This window comes from Scardinius erythrophthalmus, assembly GCF_964197995.2.
Source record: "Scardinius erythrophthalmus genome assembly, chromosome: 12".
Lineage (NCBI taxonomy): Eukaryota > Metazoa > Chordata > Actinopteri > Cypriniformes > Leuciscidae > Scardinius > Scardinius erythrophthalmus.
Window position 1 is genome coordinate 30,027,790 of NC_138232.1, and position 16,754 is coordinate 30,044,543.

A 16,754-nucleotide genomic window follows, 5' to 3' on the forward strand; every position below is an offset into this window, starting at 1 on the left:
TGAGCAAATATATACTTCGAGCAAAGTTTCAAGTTGTGTCGAGCCTTCTTAGTGTTTTAAAAATAGCGATTTTGATGCCATCATAGTAGTGCCCCATGCACTACCATTCAAAAGGCAATTTGACCGAAAACGAAAATACGGTCAAACTTAAAAGTGGCGTTCCATTCTAATTATGCTTTTAAACTAAAGTTTGCCCCGGGTATAGATTAACAAAAAGAGGTTGCATTTTGGCAACAGTTATCCTTTAAAGTGCTTATTAAGTCGTTATTTAGTAGCCTAGGCCAAAAATAGCCAAATAGTGACTAAATATAACGAGCATTAACCTTGTTTTATACAGTCTATGGCACTAAATTATTACATGAAAATCAGAACGTTACAGAAAGTTAGTTGCATTCAATTTTGCGAGGTTTTTATTGTTATTATTTTAATAAGAAAAACTGTGGTAACACTTTACAATAAGTTTCATATAACATTAGTAAACTAGTTTGGTTAACTGGAACTATGAATGAACAATACTTCTACAGCATTTAGTAATGTTAGTTAATATTACAATATTTCAACATTTCCTAATACATTAGTAAAATCAAAGGTTGTATTTGTTAACATTAGTTAATGCACTGTGAACTAACATGAACTAACAATGAACAGCTGTATTTTCATTAACTAACATAAACAAAGATGAATAAATACTGTAACAAATGTACTGCTCGTTTTTAGTTAATGTTAGTTAATAACTATTAATTAATTTAACCTTATTGTAAAGTGTTACCAAAATCGTATAGCCTTTATAACTTGTGGTAAAAAAAAAAAAAAAAAAAAAAAAGCTATAGCCTAGGCTAGGAATGCACAACTGATAAATGATGATAAAGAAAAGTAATGAAATTGTCTGTGTTCTTAAAGAGTGCGCTGACAGTTGGATCCAAATCCATTAAGGACCTGCAGTCATGTCACCGTCATGTAGCCTACAGATCTCCCTAAATATAGGTCAGGAGCCGCTACTGGATGTTTTTTTCTCCCCCCCCCCCCCCCCCCCCAAAAAAAATAAATAAATAAAGTTTTACTAATGTGCTCATCATGCGTGGCTGAATTTGACCACGTAACAGAGATATGTGAAATGTACTGTGAAGTTGTCTTGATGCGCTCAGTTCAGTCTAGCCTGCGGTATCATGGCTTGGTGTGATCGTGGAGCTCAGGTTGTTTTGACGAGCCTGGGCGCGTTCGCAGGGATCAGCCTGATGGCTGTCGCTATCGGGACCGACTACTGGCTCTACTCGAGAACACACATCTGTAACACGACCAGCAACGCAACAGAAACCCAAACCTTGCTGCAGCCAAAGAAAACACGAGGAGATCTCACGCATTCTGGACTTTGGAGGATCTGCTGTATCGAAGGTAATAAACGGACGGTCAGATCATTTTTTTTAATTAATACTAGATACAATACTAGATTGTTCAACTTTTTGTCATTTAAAACAATTTTCTATAACAAATTGGTCTTATGCTTTCCACTGATTTCTTGTTCAAATAATTTGAGACTATAGCCTACAGTAATAAGAAAGAATGTAGGCCTATTGAAGTAGCCTAATATTCTGCCAGACATAGGCTATGACATGAATGAACATGAACCTTTACAGAAAGTATTCTGTAAAGAGTTCGGCCTTCCTCATAATTCTAGTGCTTTTTAAGAAAAATCCTTAAAAAAACTAAAACAAAAAACTATTCACAAAAATACTCTTGAAATCTTTTTTTCTCTCTTGTGCTTTAAGAATTTTTTTTCCTCTTGTACCTTCTAGAAGCCAGAAGGCAAGATTGCACCAGAGGCTCTTTCATTTGTCTTTACAATGATCCTTTTCAAAACATTGACAAACAAATACATTACATTTTCTGCAAGATCCTGAGCTTCCGAGGAACAGTTTGCATTTCACCCCCATAATATTGGTTGTTTATTTGAAATTTTTTATTCTGTTCTGTAAAGATTGTTAATCTTTGATAGATCTTTCTATTCATGCGGCTTTAAAGAAAGTCACGCATGATAAAACATGATGATGGTTTATAGACCTCAACAAGACTATACCTATGGTACAGATATTTAACAGTTACATGTATATTTGCATACATTAAGGGATTTTTTAGAGTAAGGTCACACAGAAGAGATAGCAGGTAGAATATATTTAATATATTCTTAGTGGCGGAGGAGAAGCTAATTTAAGATTTTGAAGTTTAATTCTGAAAAAAAAAAAACAAGGAAGAAACTTAACTTAAAATTAATTTTATAATCTTTACTTAAAATTCAGCAACACTTATGTTTGGCACAGGGATCAACAATGGGAGCTGCTACTGGATCAATCATTTTTCTGTGGATGACTATGACACCGAAGGTTCTGAGTACATCCTCCGTGAGTTCATTTTCTTTAAGACATTCAAAGAAAGATTCGAAATAGTATTCCACCACTTGATTAAATTTCACCAAAATTTTTGGTGATTTGTTTCAATATGACATTTCTGTAATAATGTTGGCTAGCTGATAATGTGTATGCCATTAGGAGCTATATATTTTGCTTGCATTTTAGATCTGAGAAGCTGGTGACACATTTCGTGCTGGTGACACATTTAAAAGTCTGTTTAAACACAGTAAGATGTCTTTGTGTGTTGCAGGATTAGTGCGAGCATCCAGTTTCTTCCCCATCCTGAGTACCATCCTGCTTCTATTGGGTGGACTTTGTGTCGGGGTGGGCCACATTTACAGCAGCAGAAATAACATTATTCTGAGCGCAGGAATCCTATTTGTATCTGCAGGTACAACACATGCCAGTAACCTTAACATTCAGCCAGTTCTAGTGCTTCAGAAGAGAATCCCTGAGGAGTCTCCAAACCCAAATCATCCTTTTAGTAAACCGTGTATTTTAATTGAAAAAGCAGGGTTGCCATAAATGCATGTAAGACATGATATAATGTTGTAATTTTTTTTTGTTGCCAATTGAATTTTAATCAATTTTTCCAATTTCATTTTCTGCATATGTTGCGATGAACGAAAATATACATATCTGTTCTGTAAAGGAAATAATTGTTTAAGTTGTGGTGTTACCCAGACATAGGGGTGGGCTATAGATCGTGGTTCACTTGACGTTGCTGTGATGCAGTCACGAAAGCTTATTGGTTGCATGTGTTTTTAAGCATTGCTGTTTAAAAACAAGTGAATTTCAAGCGTTGAAGTGCAGAAAGACAAATCATTTCGCTATATGCGCATGCTGAGAGACTGTTTCTCAGTGCTGTCTGAGAGATGCGCGCAAGAAGCTGCTACTCACAGAGCACATGAAAACTGAACTGAGTGCTTTTTGCCGACTAATTGGGCATGAACAAATAAATACATATATTTATGTATCAAACTGACCATGTCTTTGCAAGTAAACAACAGTCATCTCTGTCTTAAAGGGGGGGTGAAATGCTATTTCATGCATACTGAGTTTTTTACACTGTTAAAGAGTTGGATTCACATGCTAAACATGGACAAAGTTTCAAAAATTAAATTGTACGTTTGAAGGAGTATTTCTGTTCCAAAAATGCTCCTTCCGGTTTGTCACAAGTTTCGGAAAGTTTTTTCCGAGTATGGGCATGTGTGACGTCAGATGTAGCGGAATTTCCTTATACGGGTCCTAAGAGCACTTCTCCGGAAGGACGCGGGCGCGCGCGCAACCATAGACCAGAGCGAGAGAGCGAAAGCAGTACGCCCATCAAAGCGCTATGCTCGGCTTTAGGAAGTCAGTGTCACCAAAGAAGTGGGTTTTTAGTTGCCAGGGCAAGACAACCCTGCACAGATTCCCAAAGAACCCAGCATTAAGGGAGCAGTGGATGGAGTTTGTTTTTTCAGAGCATCAACGAAGGTTGTGCAAGACTGTTTGTTCCCTGCATTTCGACGATGCTTGTTTTATAAACAAAGCCCAGATCGACGGATTTGCAGATCGTCTAATGCTTAAGGATCGAGCAGTCACAATGATAAAGGTTCGCGGTCGTGCGTTGGAACCGGGCGGTGAGTAAAACTGCTTCATATGTCTCTGTGTGTTGTTAGCTCGGCGCGTTAGCACAGCTTTAGCTCCGCCCACACGGCCCGCCTTCAGCCGCTCGGTTTTTTCCGGAAAGACTCGGTACAGCCTATCTTTCTTTTATAAATATAATAAAACTAAAGACTTTTTGGAGATATGAAGGATGCAATACTACTCTATAGGCACTCAAGATTAACAGGAGATTGAGTGAAAATGAGCATTTCACCCCCCCTTTAAGTGAACGTAAGCAGTTGAGAAAAAAAACGCACGAGTATATTGGATCTGTGCAGTCGGTCTTAAAGTGACAGCATCCAAATTTACCTGCTGCCATTATTAATGTTAATCAAACAACAACAAAAATATAAAATCTCTCACTGCTCTTGACTGAATCACTTTTATAACTTTAATACGAATAAATGTATATTTAAACAGTGAAGACTATGCAGTGTTTTTCATACAATGGATCACTTTTACATACAATTTAAGTAGTATTTTTTTCTAGTGCTTTTCTAGTGCTTGACATTTTTCAGGTAGTTCTATTTCATTTGTCTTAGTTCATTTTTAGTTTGGTTTTCTATATGCTTGTAATTAGTTTCTTTGTTCACTGTTTATTTGTCAGTAAGCTTAAAAATGGTGACAAGAATAATGAAAATTCAATGATATAAAAAATTTTGATATAAAAAAAAACCTTATCTAAAGGGAAAATAATTATATTATAATGTATGTATCGTTATCGTGAAATAAAATTGCTCATATCGTGATATAAGATTTTGGTCATATCGCCCACCCCTACCCGGACACATATGTATGGTGAACAGATGGGAATAAAAGGTTACGCTAGGCTACTCCACATGTTTCCGTATCATGTTAGACTACATGTTCTGTCTCGTTCTTTCCATTAACATAACATAGTATGAGAAGTTTAAGTAAACCAGTTAGTTACGATACAATTATATACAATTATAAAACAAAAATAATTATATATGTTGCGGGGAAAGAAACAGAGATTAAAGCAGAATTTGGAGAAGCCGCAACAGAGCGAGACGGAGAAAAGATTATAGATGAGCTGGTGAGAAACACTGGGAAAAATAAAAGGTGGTGACAAAGGATGAAGCAGCTAGTGTGCCACATCTGATTCCGTCGCTGAAGCCCCCATGTTGATATGAATAAATGGCCCAAATGGATGCAACGCTTTGAGCGTTATATAACTGCGTCAGGCCTGGACAAGCAGTCACAAGAATATCTGGTTAACACATTCATGTATACCATCGGTGACAAAGCTGAAGATATCCTGAATGTTTTTCCCCTGTCCGAGGAGGAGTAAAAGTCATATAAGACAGTGAAAATGGGGTTCCAACAGCATTGTGTAAGCAAATTTAACAGAGGTAATCAAGTGGCAGGAGAGAGTATAGAAGCTTTCATTACTGCTGTACATGCACTGGCTTGCCAGCTACAGAAACAAGGCTTAAACAATTAGTTAGAGAAAAAAAGTGTTAAAACTGTGAGAAAATCGTTAGTACTGCCAGTGTGTGTGACCAGAGAAAAGTCACCTGCAAAAAGAGCTGTGTCCATATTGGCAAGAGTGAGGACATTTTTCCATAGCTGGAGACAATGGATTGACATTCTCAGTTTCATGTGGCAAGAGATGCTGAAGATTCTACATGAGGACCACCAAGATATTGTAAAATGCAGGGCCAGAGCTCGTCAGTCGGTTTGGTGGCCAGGTATGTCAGTACATATAACCAAATCGTGGAGCTATGTAGTGTCTGTGATCAACACAGGAATGCATTGATTGAGCCCTTGTTGTCAATGACCATACCAGGATCTGCTTGTTGTTGACTATTTTTCTATTGCAAGACTTAAAGTATCTACCTCAAGAACAGCCATACTCTATCTGCTCTGAATGAGGCTTTCAGTCGACACAGCGGGATTTTGTGGATGAATACCTGGAACTGTGCCGTCAGGTATGTTGGAACGAGTGAACATTAAAAATGCTCTTTTGGAGATAGCTTAACGACGAAGTGCTCCAAATAATGCTCATAGGGAACAACAACTGTTCATTATTTAAATATATTGAGTACGCCCTTTGTGTGGCTGGTTCTCCACTTATTGTAGAGGAGCCCACTCCGAACCAGCTATACTAATCCCAACCCTGCCTGCCCAAAATCCTCCAGTGGACCTCACAGAGCCGAATCTAGAGCACAGCCAGCCATTAGCACCTAGCACGGACATTAAGACAGGGCCCACTGCAGGCTGGGAACTCATGCCTGCTGAGATGAACAAACCAGAGCCTGAGACATGGACAGAGCCTACCATCGCCCCGGAACCTTAGCCCCAATTTACGTCTGACCAGGTGTGTTAGCTGGCACCATTGTGTATCGCCATTGGACTTTTGGTGGAATATGATGGAATGGAGGAAAACGTCTCGGTTACGTATGGTAACCCTCGTTCCCTGAGTAGGGAACAGAGACGTCTCGTCGGAGGAGTTTCCAACGAATTGGGATCACGCTAGGGAGACCAACTGTCTTCGAGTGAAATAAAATGAGCCAATAAACATTGGCATGCAAGATTTGCATTCCGCGGCCCGCCTTCCAGCGCGGGTATAAAGCAGAAGCAAGCGCATACACAAACGCTTTTCGCTGAGGAGCCGAACGGTGCCCAGTCCTCTGCGAAGGTACAGCAGCATGGCGACGGGACGAGACGTCTCCGTTCCCTACTCAGGGAATGAGGGTTACCATACGTAACCGAGACGTTCCCTTTCGTTCGGGAACTCCTACGTCTCGTCGGAGGAGTTTCCAACGAATTGGGATCCCTAATAAAACGCCATGATGCTGGCCCCTTCCAGCGCCCTACCTAAGCTTCAGCAGCAGTTTCTTGAAATTTATTCCTATGTGCGGAAGCTAGGCTGGGAAGAGTCACACTGCTGTTCCGCAAGACCCGCTCAGTGGACATTGGATAACACTGGGAAAGCGTGCCAAGATGTAGAAGGAAACGTTGCGGAGCCCAAGCCTGCCCGAAGGGAGGCACTAGGAATACACATGTGCACTAGCCCGTAGGGTAGTGAACACATGGCAGTCTCTGAGGTAGTCCCAGCCCGAAGGGTGGGAGCGTACTCAGCAGAGACGACAGACAGAGTCTGTCAAGGGGAAGACACTGGCTAACCCGGAGGGTAACCTAACGTGGAAAGACACCTATGGGGTCACCGTAGGGACCACTACATAAGACCCAGCCTGAACTCAGCTCAACAGAGAGGAACAGGCCTGGCGACCGGCGATCCGCCTCGCCTGTCGCCCGAGGGGGAGACGGAGGAACTCACGAGGTTAGCCGTTTGTTGGGTAACCAACGGAGCAGAATAACGCACGTATCTGGCCTCTGGGGGCGAGAATGGCGTAGCAAGCCGACACTAACCTAATTCCTCGCGCTACTGGCCGAAGCGAGTACACGGGAGGAAACAGGTTCTACACGAAGGCTATAAAACCTAGCGAACGTGTTGGGTGTCGCCCAGCCCGCAGCTCTACAAATATCTGTCAGCGAGGTGCCTTAAAGGAGAACTCCGGTCAATTTTAACATTGAGCTCATTTTTTTGTACATTTGGAGTGCTGTCAATACAGAGAACAACGGCAAAAAACAGTGTTGCCTACACCGAGTTATTCTATTTTTAAAATTTGCACCCTGTTGACTTCAATGTGGCAAGTACTAAACCTGCTTTTAGCCTCTTAACATCCTTGATGTGTCATTACAAGTGCACAGAAAATGTGAGTGATTCCTTCTGAGTGAACACGAGTGAATCTGACTGCAGTAGATGTGAAAGATATGTATAAAAATTATGTTATTTAAGCCAGCGCAAATACCTGTTTACATCCTGTTTTTCGGTTGAAGTACCACAGCCTGTGGTAGGCCACCTAGAACCTCGGCGTCCTGTCCAGTGACCAGACATGAAGTTTCCAGAGGTCTGGATGCGGGTGCCATAGAGTGCCCCGTCTCTGAGAGAGAAGGTCTTTCCTCAGAGGAATGGGCCAAGGAGGGGCTGTCGCGAGGAGCATGAGTTCTGCAAACCAAGTCCGGTAGGGCTAATACGGTGCAACTAGCAGGACCTGTTCCTCGTCCTCCCTGACTTTGCGCAGGGTCTGTGCGAGAAGGCTATATGATCTCTAATCGGCTGTGCGATATGCAGCAAGCCGAGCGGCGTTACCGCGGCCGCGGCTGCCCTATGCCCCAGGAGCCTCTGAAAAAGTTTCAGTGGGACCGCTGACCTGCCTTGAAAGGACTTGAGGCAGTTGAGCACTGACTGGACGCGCTCCTTCGTGAGGCGCGCAGTCTGGCCGACCGAGTCCAGCTCCATACCGAGATAAGAGATCCTCTGCACGGGGCAGAGTTTGCTCTTGTCCCAGTTGACCTGAAGTCCCAACCGACTGAGATGGTGAAGCACCATATCCCTGTGTTCGCACAACAGGTCTCGCGAGTGAGCTATTATAAGCCAGTCGTCGAGATAGTTGAGAATGCGAATGCCACGTTCTCTCATGGGAACAATGGTCGCCTCCGCGACTTTCGTGAAGACACGGGGCGACAGGGCCAGCCTGAAGGGTAGGACCTTGTTCTGATATGCCCGACCCTCGAACGCAAACCGAAGAAACGGTCTGTGACGAGGAAGAATCGAGAAAGTACGCGTCCTTCAGGTCGATCGCTTCATTGTACCGCCTTTCTTGGGTACAATGAAGTAAGGGCTGTAGAACCCAGACCTCATCTCGGCTGGAGGGACCGGCTCGATCTCGTCCTTCGCCAGCAGGACGTCGATCTCTTTCCACAAGACAGGGGCATCCTCTGACCGCACACGGGTAAAGTGGACGCCCCTGAACCTGGGAGGAGCAAACTGAATTGCATAGCCGAGCCGGATGGTACGGGTGAGCCACCGGGACGGCCTGGGAAGCGCTAGCCAGGCTTCGAAGATCCGTACCAGTGAGCCGACCCGGACCACCGGCGTACCCGGGGTGGGGCAGCGAGGTGGAAGGCAGGGACTCAACTCCGGAGGCCCTGGGGCGGCCGGAAGTGGAGTCTGGGTGTGACATGTAACACCAACCTGCTTCCACGTGGGGGCAATCGACAAGGAAGGCACGGAGGTGTTCGGCTGTTTGTTGCCCCGAGGCGAAGGAGGGAGGGGAAACGAGGAACGACGCCCGAGGGGATCGAGTCCAAGTATCCGCACCTCCCTGCCCAGTGGGAGATGAGAGTGGCCGAGGCGGCATCACTGTCATCTGAGCACTGGAAAGAGGGGAATGAGAGCGGCGAGGCAATGCTGCGGCGCGCACTGTCATCCTGGCCCTCTTGGACGGAGGAGATGTGAGAGCGGCGAGGCAACTGAGCGTCGTCCTGAACTACCAGTCTCGACCGTTTATGACCCAGGGGAAATAGAAATTGCTCTTTTGTTGAAACTTTGGGTACCGCTGGTCTGCTGGCCAGTGGCGGAACAGAAACAAAAGGAAACCAAAGATTCTCCACCCGGCCCTCCTCCGGGGGAAGGAGTGGTGCAGAGGCACCCTCCCGAAGAGCAACAGGTATGTCCCCTGGGTCGCCTGTCTCAGGATCTCTTCCCTCTCCTCTTGCCCGGAGGTTTAGAGGCGCTGGGAGCAGGCTGGGCAGCTCTCTTGCGGCCGGCACCCTGCGGCTTAGGTGAAGGCTGCTGCCTAGGCTGAGCAGGGGCGGAGGCGGCGGCAGGAGGGTGCCCTCGGCGACGAGCAGCCGGAGCCGGTGAAGACCGGGCAGCAGCACCCCTCTTCCGTGGCATGATGTGTTTGATCACCTCCGACTGCTTCTGGGCGGCGGAGAACTGTTGGGCGTAATCCTCCACCGCGTCGCCGAAGAGCCCACCTTGGGATATGGGGGAGTTCAGGAGCTTACTCTTGTCTGACTCCTTCATATCAGCCAAGGTGAGCCACAGGGTGTCATTCCTGGACCACAAGAGTGGACATCTGACTTTCGTCGCCCGTAGGGCAAGGTCCGTCGCCGTATGCAGCTCTTGCAGCACCCCTGGATCAGTACCACTCTCCAGCATGTCAGTGAACGCCTTCGCCTGGTGAACCTGGAGAAGTGCCATGGCATGCAGGGCGGAAGCAGCTTCCCCACACGCACTATAAGCCTTTCCAGTCAGACCTGAAGAGAACCTACAGGCACGGGAGGGGAGCGTGGGGTTACCCCGCCAGGTGGACGCGGTCTTGGGACACAGATGCATCGTCACAGACCGTTCCACTGGGGGGATGCCCTCGTATCCCTTCACTGCTCCGCCATCAAGAGTGGTGAGGGAGGAGGAGGGAGTCAGCCTATGTCGGGCTGCCAGAGGGGCCTTCCACTTCCTCGTCACCTCCTCATGCACCTCCGTAAAGAAAGGCACTGGAGCGGCGCGCTGAGAACCAGCACGGCCCGCGCCAAGATACCAATCATCGAGCCGCGAGGGTTCGGGACACGGTGGAGGATTCCACGCGAGCCCAACACTCGCGGCCGCCCGGGCAAGCATAGCAGCCATTTCCAGGTCTGACTCGGGCAACGCTACCAGACCCGAAGGGGGCAGCGCAGCCGAATCGTCATTCCCAGAAGATGACTGCTCTCCCTCCGATGCCGCGATCGAAATCTGGTCCTCCGGTGGAGCTCCAAAAGAAACAGCTGGAGTCACACGAGATGACCCAGCTGTCTCAATCGAAGACTCCAATGGCTGCGACACGGAGGATTGAGGGGCCCGTGGGGGTCTTTCACCCGGCGGGTTATTCCTCACAGTAATCCTCAGACCACCCATGGGATTAGCCGAAGTAGACTTTTTATGAAGTGAACCCGAAGAAGAACTAGATCGGGGAATCGCCAAAGCGACTCCCCCTCATCTGAGGGATCTCAGTCTCAGTCTCAAAGTCGCGATGGTCATGTTCCCGCAATGAGAACATGACTCATTCACTAACGCTGTCTCAGCGTGCGCGAGGCCCAAACACGCGAGACAGTGATCGTCACTCAATCATCACCCGGAGGCAGATATTGACCGCACCCAGAAACACACGGGTGAAACGTCATCCTTAAAAGGACGCGATCTTCACTCGTGTTGCTCTTTCAGAGAAAATACTCTTTTAATGTGCCGAAGCATGCAGGGATCAAACGCGGCAACACAGCGGGGAAACTGCAAGCCCGCTGTGTGCACTCAACCGAATACCAGCTGTGACAACAGCTCTTTGAAAAAAGCAGCTCGCCTGAAGTGATAGATGGGATCCGGGAGATCGCGAAGATCACTGCCGCGCTGTAACACCAACACAAAGAGACTTCTTGAAACAGCAGACTCGTTGAGCTTCACGGAAACACAATCCAAAACGCTCATACACTCAGAGGACACAACCGGTCGGCTCCGAAGCAGAAAGCGTTTGTGTATGCGCTTGCTTCCGCTTTATACCCGCGCTGGTAGGCGGGCCGCGGAATGCAAATCTTGCATGCCAATGTTTATTGGCTTGTTTTATTTCACTCGAAGACAGTTGGTCTCCCTAGCGTGATCCCAATTCGTTGGAAACTCCTCCGACGAGACGTAGGAGTTCCCGAACGAAAGGGAACCACGAACACAATCCCTCCACTGAGGGTGAACTAAAACTGTCCTTTGTGGAATATAATTTGGATACAGATGTTCGGATGAATCTCCTGTCCACAGTCTTCTGTGTTGTCATCAAGGAGCATGGCCACTGGAGGAATTTTTGAATCAATTCCTGGAACTAGTCTGCCAGTCTTGCCCAGCACCAAGTTTTCTGTGTTTTCATTGTCGCTGTTGGTCCTGCCCAGCATAAAGTCTGTTTTGTCGCCCTGTATCAAGACTATTTCATCGTCACTGATCCCACCCAGCCTCCCTCTACCGCCTCCACATCCTCATCCAGCCAGTCTGTCAGCCTCACCTCCGCTGGTTCCCTTCAGCCCCTTGACTTCTCTTCTAACACCATTCTGTTCTGTGGATAAGCCACATGTCTTTCGTTCTCCAGCATCGCCCAGGGAAATGGATCTTCCAGCTCCACCTCCAGCTTCTGATCCCATCTCTCCATCTCGGTCCGCCGACCTGTCGACTCCACCTTCGCTCCTCCCTCCCTTGGCTCCACCATATACCATCATCCTTACGGCTCCACCGGGTTCCTTCACTCTGGGTCTGGTCAGACGTGACCCTGCCTATGCCACGGACTTGCGAGCTTGGCTGCGCCTTCCCGGCGTTCTCTCATTTGTCACCATGGCCTCCTAATAATCCCCATATATACTGATTGGCTTCATCACTCTGTCTCCTCTCCACTAACAAGCTGGTGTGTGGTGGGCATTCTGGCAGAATATGGCTGCTGTCGCATCATCCAGGTAGATGCTGCACATATTATTGGTGATTAAGGAGATTCCCCCTTCCATATGTAAAAGCGCTTTGTAAATGTAATGAATTATTATTAGTATGGTTACTCTTTGTTCACCTGTTAGTCTTTGAGTTCCCATTCATTGTCCGGTACTGTGTTGTTTTGTTTTACACTCTGTGTCGTTTGAGTTTCTTCACTACTGATTACCTATGTCTCTTGGATTAATAAGCATAATTTCTACTTGAATTACTTTGTCTATCTTCATCATGGGCACAAACTTTTCATTTTGATCTCAACTTGCTTGATTAATGCTGTGCCCTATCAATTTGTCATATTTTTGTATGACATTAGTCTACTAAAATTTTACAATGATGGGTTTTCAAAACTGAACTTGTGTATGATTGTAGGAGTCATTATCATAACTTGGAATTGAGAAAACATTTAGTTATGACTTGACAAGTTTATGACAATGGGGATTATCTAATTAGAAGATTCTTCCTTTTCTTCTTCTTCTTATTATTATAATTTTACCTTTCATTAGGTCTCAGCAATATCATCGGCATCATCGTTTACATCTCCAGTAATGCCGGAGACCCTGGTGACAAGAAAGGAGAAGATAAAAAAAATATTTACAGCTACGGATGGTCTTTCTACTCAGGTGTACTCTCCTTCATAGTGGCTGAGGCCATCGGTGTGTTGGCAGTTAACATCTACAGTGAAAAGAACAAAGAGGTTCATTTCAAGCACTTTGAGTTTACTTCCCCTCCCCCCTCGCCCTCCCTCCACACTGGCATTCCAAGTTACCATTACAGACAACAACGGCCCCAGTCCTGCTCTCAATCCAAAGATCCATCTAAAAGCACTTCCCCTGCCATACTTAGCATCACCAGCTCCTCGATACCTTTGGGGGACATTTCAATGTATACGCTGGTGAGAGAACATCCACTCAAGGCAGGTGCTCTGGGCTCATATTACACTGGTCTTGCACATCCTAATCTCTTGCAAGCCCACAACTGCATCCCGAAAGATGTTAAGGACAGCTTGAATCACAAGATCACTCCTGTGTAAAAATGCAGTCATGTCATGCATTTAGGATTATTAAAACGGTACAGTTTTTAACGGTATCGCTTTTGGCTCATTTTTCAATTTTCACATTTTTTTTCAAAAGAATATTCAGATCTCTGAACAATTAGTTCCTTGGTCACACCAGTTGTGAATTTCTAATTAATTTAACCAAATTCCACGCATTTTGGCACATACAAAAAAGTATGGACAATTGTCTTCAATTTGCACAGTAACTAAATACACATGGCTTGCTGAGTTGATTTAGTGAAATTGTCACACTCTTCACAAGTGTGTGACAGACGTTTTTCGTCTGAGCCAGCACATGCAAAATGATCCATTCAGTTATCAAAAATTATCAAACATACATGTATTTTCCATAAATATATATGACATGGAATGTTTTTGGTTTACATGTTACAGATTGCTACAAAAATAAATGTGCATATTCTTTTTTTTGTGTACTACAGTATTAACTTTTCCCACTAAATGTTTGCCTACTGTTGAAAGCTATATCTAAAAAGCAATACAAATCAGACAGTCAGTGTCAAAAAAGAAGTAGGACAAAATTTTAATTTGTATATAACAAACATTCCCAATGTTATCTACTATCTTAACATTCTGACCAGTAAGGCTTACGTGATAATAATAAAAAATTGTTTTATTGAAAACGTTCAACTTATGAAAAGTTATTATATTCAATAAAACCGCTGTGACAATTACACAACAGTTTAGAGAATGTTAAGATGAATGCTAAGACTTAAAATGAAGTGTAACCAAGACTGTTTAAGAACAAAGCAATTAAGATAAAATGTAATAGATGTATTACATGACAGACTTTTTTTAAGGCAATTTTTGTTTTAGCATTTTGAATGAGCCATTTGCTTTTTTTTTAAACATCTATTGAAAAAGCGCAACAAAAACAGAAACAATACTGCTATAATGGATTGAAATTTTGCTTTGGATTTTTGTAAGTGGTGTATGGTTTATGCTCCTGGAGACCTACCTTCCTGCAAAGTTCAGTTCCAATCCTGTTGATTAAAAGGTGCCAATGAATGTCATTGTTATAGCCAGTTGATGACAGTAGATGACAACTTAGTTTAAGGTTCTCTGGAACCCCACCCCTTTGACTTAAAACTTAATCACAATTGTCAGATGCCATATGCTAGAATATACTGCCCATGTTTAAAATATGGATGCTTTTATAAGTAGAAACTATTGTTTATCACTTGTCCATCACTCCCAATGCCTAATTTAAACTTCTGTCATAATGAAAAAATAAATCCTTAGGGAAATAATCTTTGTCACATATGGTTAACTTGTTCATTTGGTTCCTAAAGTGTCATGGATGACTTGCACAATGTCCCTAGTTGCTGAAAAGTTCACTGTTGTATAAGCATTTATGTAATGAAGCAAAACTTTACTGCCATACACACTCTGTCCTCACATTACATCATCCACAGGATATGCAGCCGGTCAGCTGCATGCATTCCTAATAGTCAGGGGGCCAATTCTGAAAAGGACATGTTTTGGTACAAGCTGTCACCCTATTTTTTTAGTTAGAAGACACCCATAGGAAAGATATTAGGGTGGTTGTCAAGCTGATTTTTTTTTTTTTTTTTTTTTTTTTTTGACTTGTACAAACAATTTTAGTTTAAAAGGCCAATTTTTTGGTTTCCTGCTCAATACGACATGCCAACAGTAAATGTTGAATATCTCCACAACCACAAGGACCATATTCATAAAAATGGTATCAAATGAAAGCCAACACTCATGTGATGTCTGTTGAAGTGTCAGAATGAACATTTATTGTACACTGTAAGAGACAACAGAACTAGAACATGAAATAAACAATCTCCGCCTAAAGAGAACCAGTTTTCAAAGTGAATATCAGCTTGGAAACATAACCTAGTATCCCAAAACCTCTATCAATCAGTACCCATATCTATGGGAATGAGTAAAGCCAAGTTTAAAGCTTGTAGGGAGAGACAGTGCAATGCTGCACAAGTTATAATACTTTAATATCAAGGCGGAAATTTAGAACTGTAGATGATGGTCTATGGTGCTATTTGACTTAATTAGTGTACCAGGTTGTAACACAAATTATATTTAATTCACATATCACTATAGTTATTAATTCCATCCTAACAAAACTGCTCTCTCACTTCTTTATAGGGTTAAGGGTTAGTAACTAGTTAGTAGTAATAACTATGTAATAGTTAAAATAAATTAAAACAAATAAATTAAAAACATAATATTTCCATTACACATCTGCACAAAACTTAATTTACCTATTAGTAAGTAAGCTAGTAATTATGAAAGTAAATTAGCCTAGCTATACAGTATGTCTGGTAAGTACTGTATATAGCTAGTTGGAAAACAGTTTAGCTTACCTGTTTCTGGCAACATTTGATGGTAGAATGGTAGAACCTTGAGATAAATGTTTGTGTAGACAAATAGATCAAGTTAATCTGTTGTGTGATTCACTCCTTTATAAAGTTTTGTTCACACTGTACTGTTGACACCTGCTGTGATCATCTTCTCTGGATCTGCTGCCTCAATCTGCTGCCAAATCACAGCTGTGCTGACACAACAGTGACCCTTGTGGTGTGATACTCTTGTGGTATTTATTGATTATTATTTTTTAATGATCATGCTTGCACATAAGTTGGATTATATTGCACATTTGCCCAAAATTACAATAGGTAACATGGAAGAAAATGGAAGCACTTTGGGAAAAAAATCCGCTTTTACCACATTTAAGAATATAGTGTTAAAATGGACAAAAAAACATTTTCTAAGCTGACAACCTGGCTAGAACACATGTTGAGGGGTTGAATATTAATACTGGATAGGTTGTATACTTGTACCAAAAAGTGTCCAACAAAGTTTTAATATCAGTTTTGGCCCCTTGACTATAAAGCCAAGGACAGAATCCACTCAATGTTTAAAGATGCCCATCATCATTTGATCTTTAAAAAAACTAAATGTATGTTACGATGGAAAAGTAATACAAGCAGAAACTTTCCACAGTAAGGATGTAATAACCACTGAGGTAATTATAGCTACAGTATTATAAATATCCATTTAATAATGTTTAAGCAACATTAAGACAACATGGTGAGATTTATCTTTACTTCACTGACATCTTGCAAGAAAGCCATGGGTTGCCTCTCTAGTTCCCAACTCTTATTTACTATCACATATCCTCCGTCCCACTTGCCTGGAAGATTCTGGTGATCCTAAAGTCCTTGATTAGCTGTTTCAGATTCAGTATTGGACACCCCTGGTCTGAATTTTTCTTCATGTTTCA

General features: G+C 43.4%; 1 protein-coding gene across 1 annotated transcript; it reads left to right on the plus strand.

The window, feature by feature from the left end:
* Positions 1–1,166: 1,166 nt before the first annotated feature.
* On the plus strand, positions 1,167–13,447 carry cacng4a (calcium channel, voltage-dependent, gamma subunit 4a; the record flags this gene model as incomplete). Its single annotated transcript, XM_081381437.1, has 4 exons — positions 1,167–1,392; positions 2,316–2,396; positions 2,656–2,796; positions 12,921–13,447. 4 exons carry the CDS (start codon positions 1,167–1,169, stop codon positions 13,445–13,447), a joined length of 975 nt encoding a protein of 324 aa, XP_081237563.1.
* Between the last annotated feature and the right edge of the window lie 3,307 nt (positions 13,448–16,754).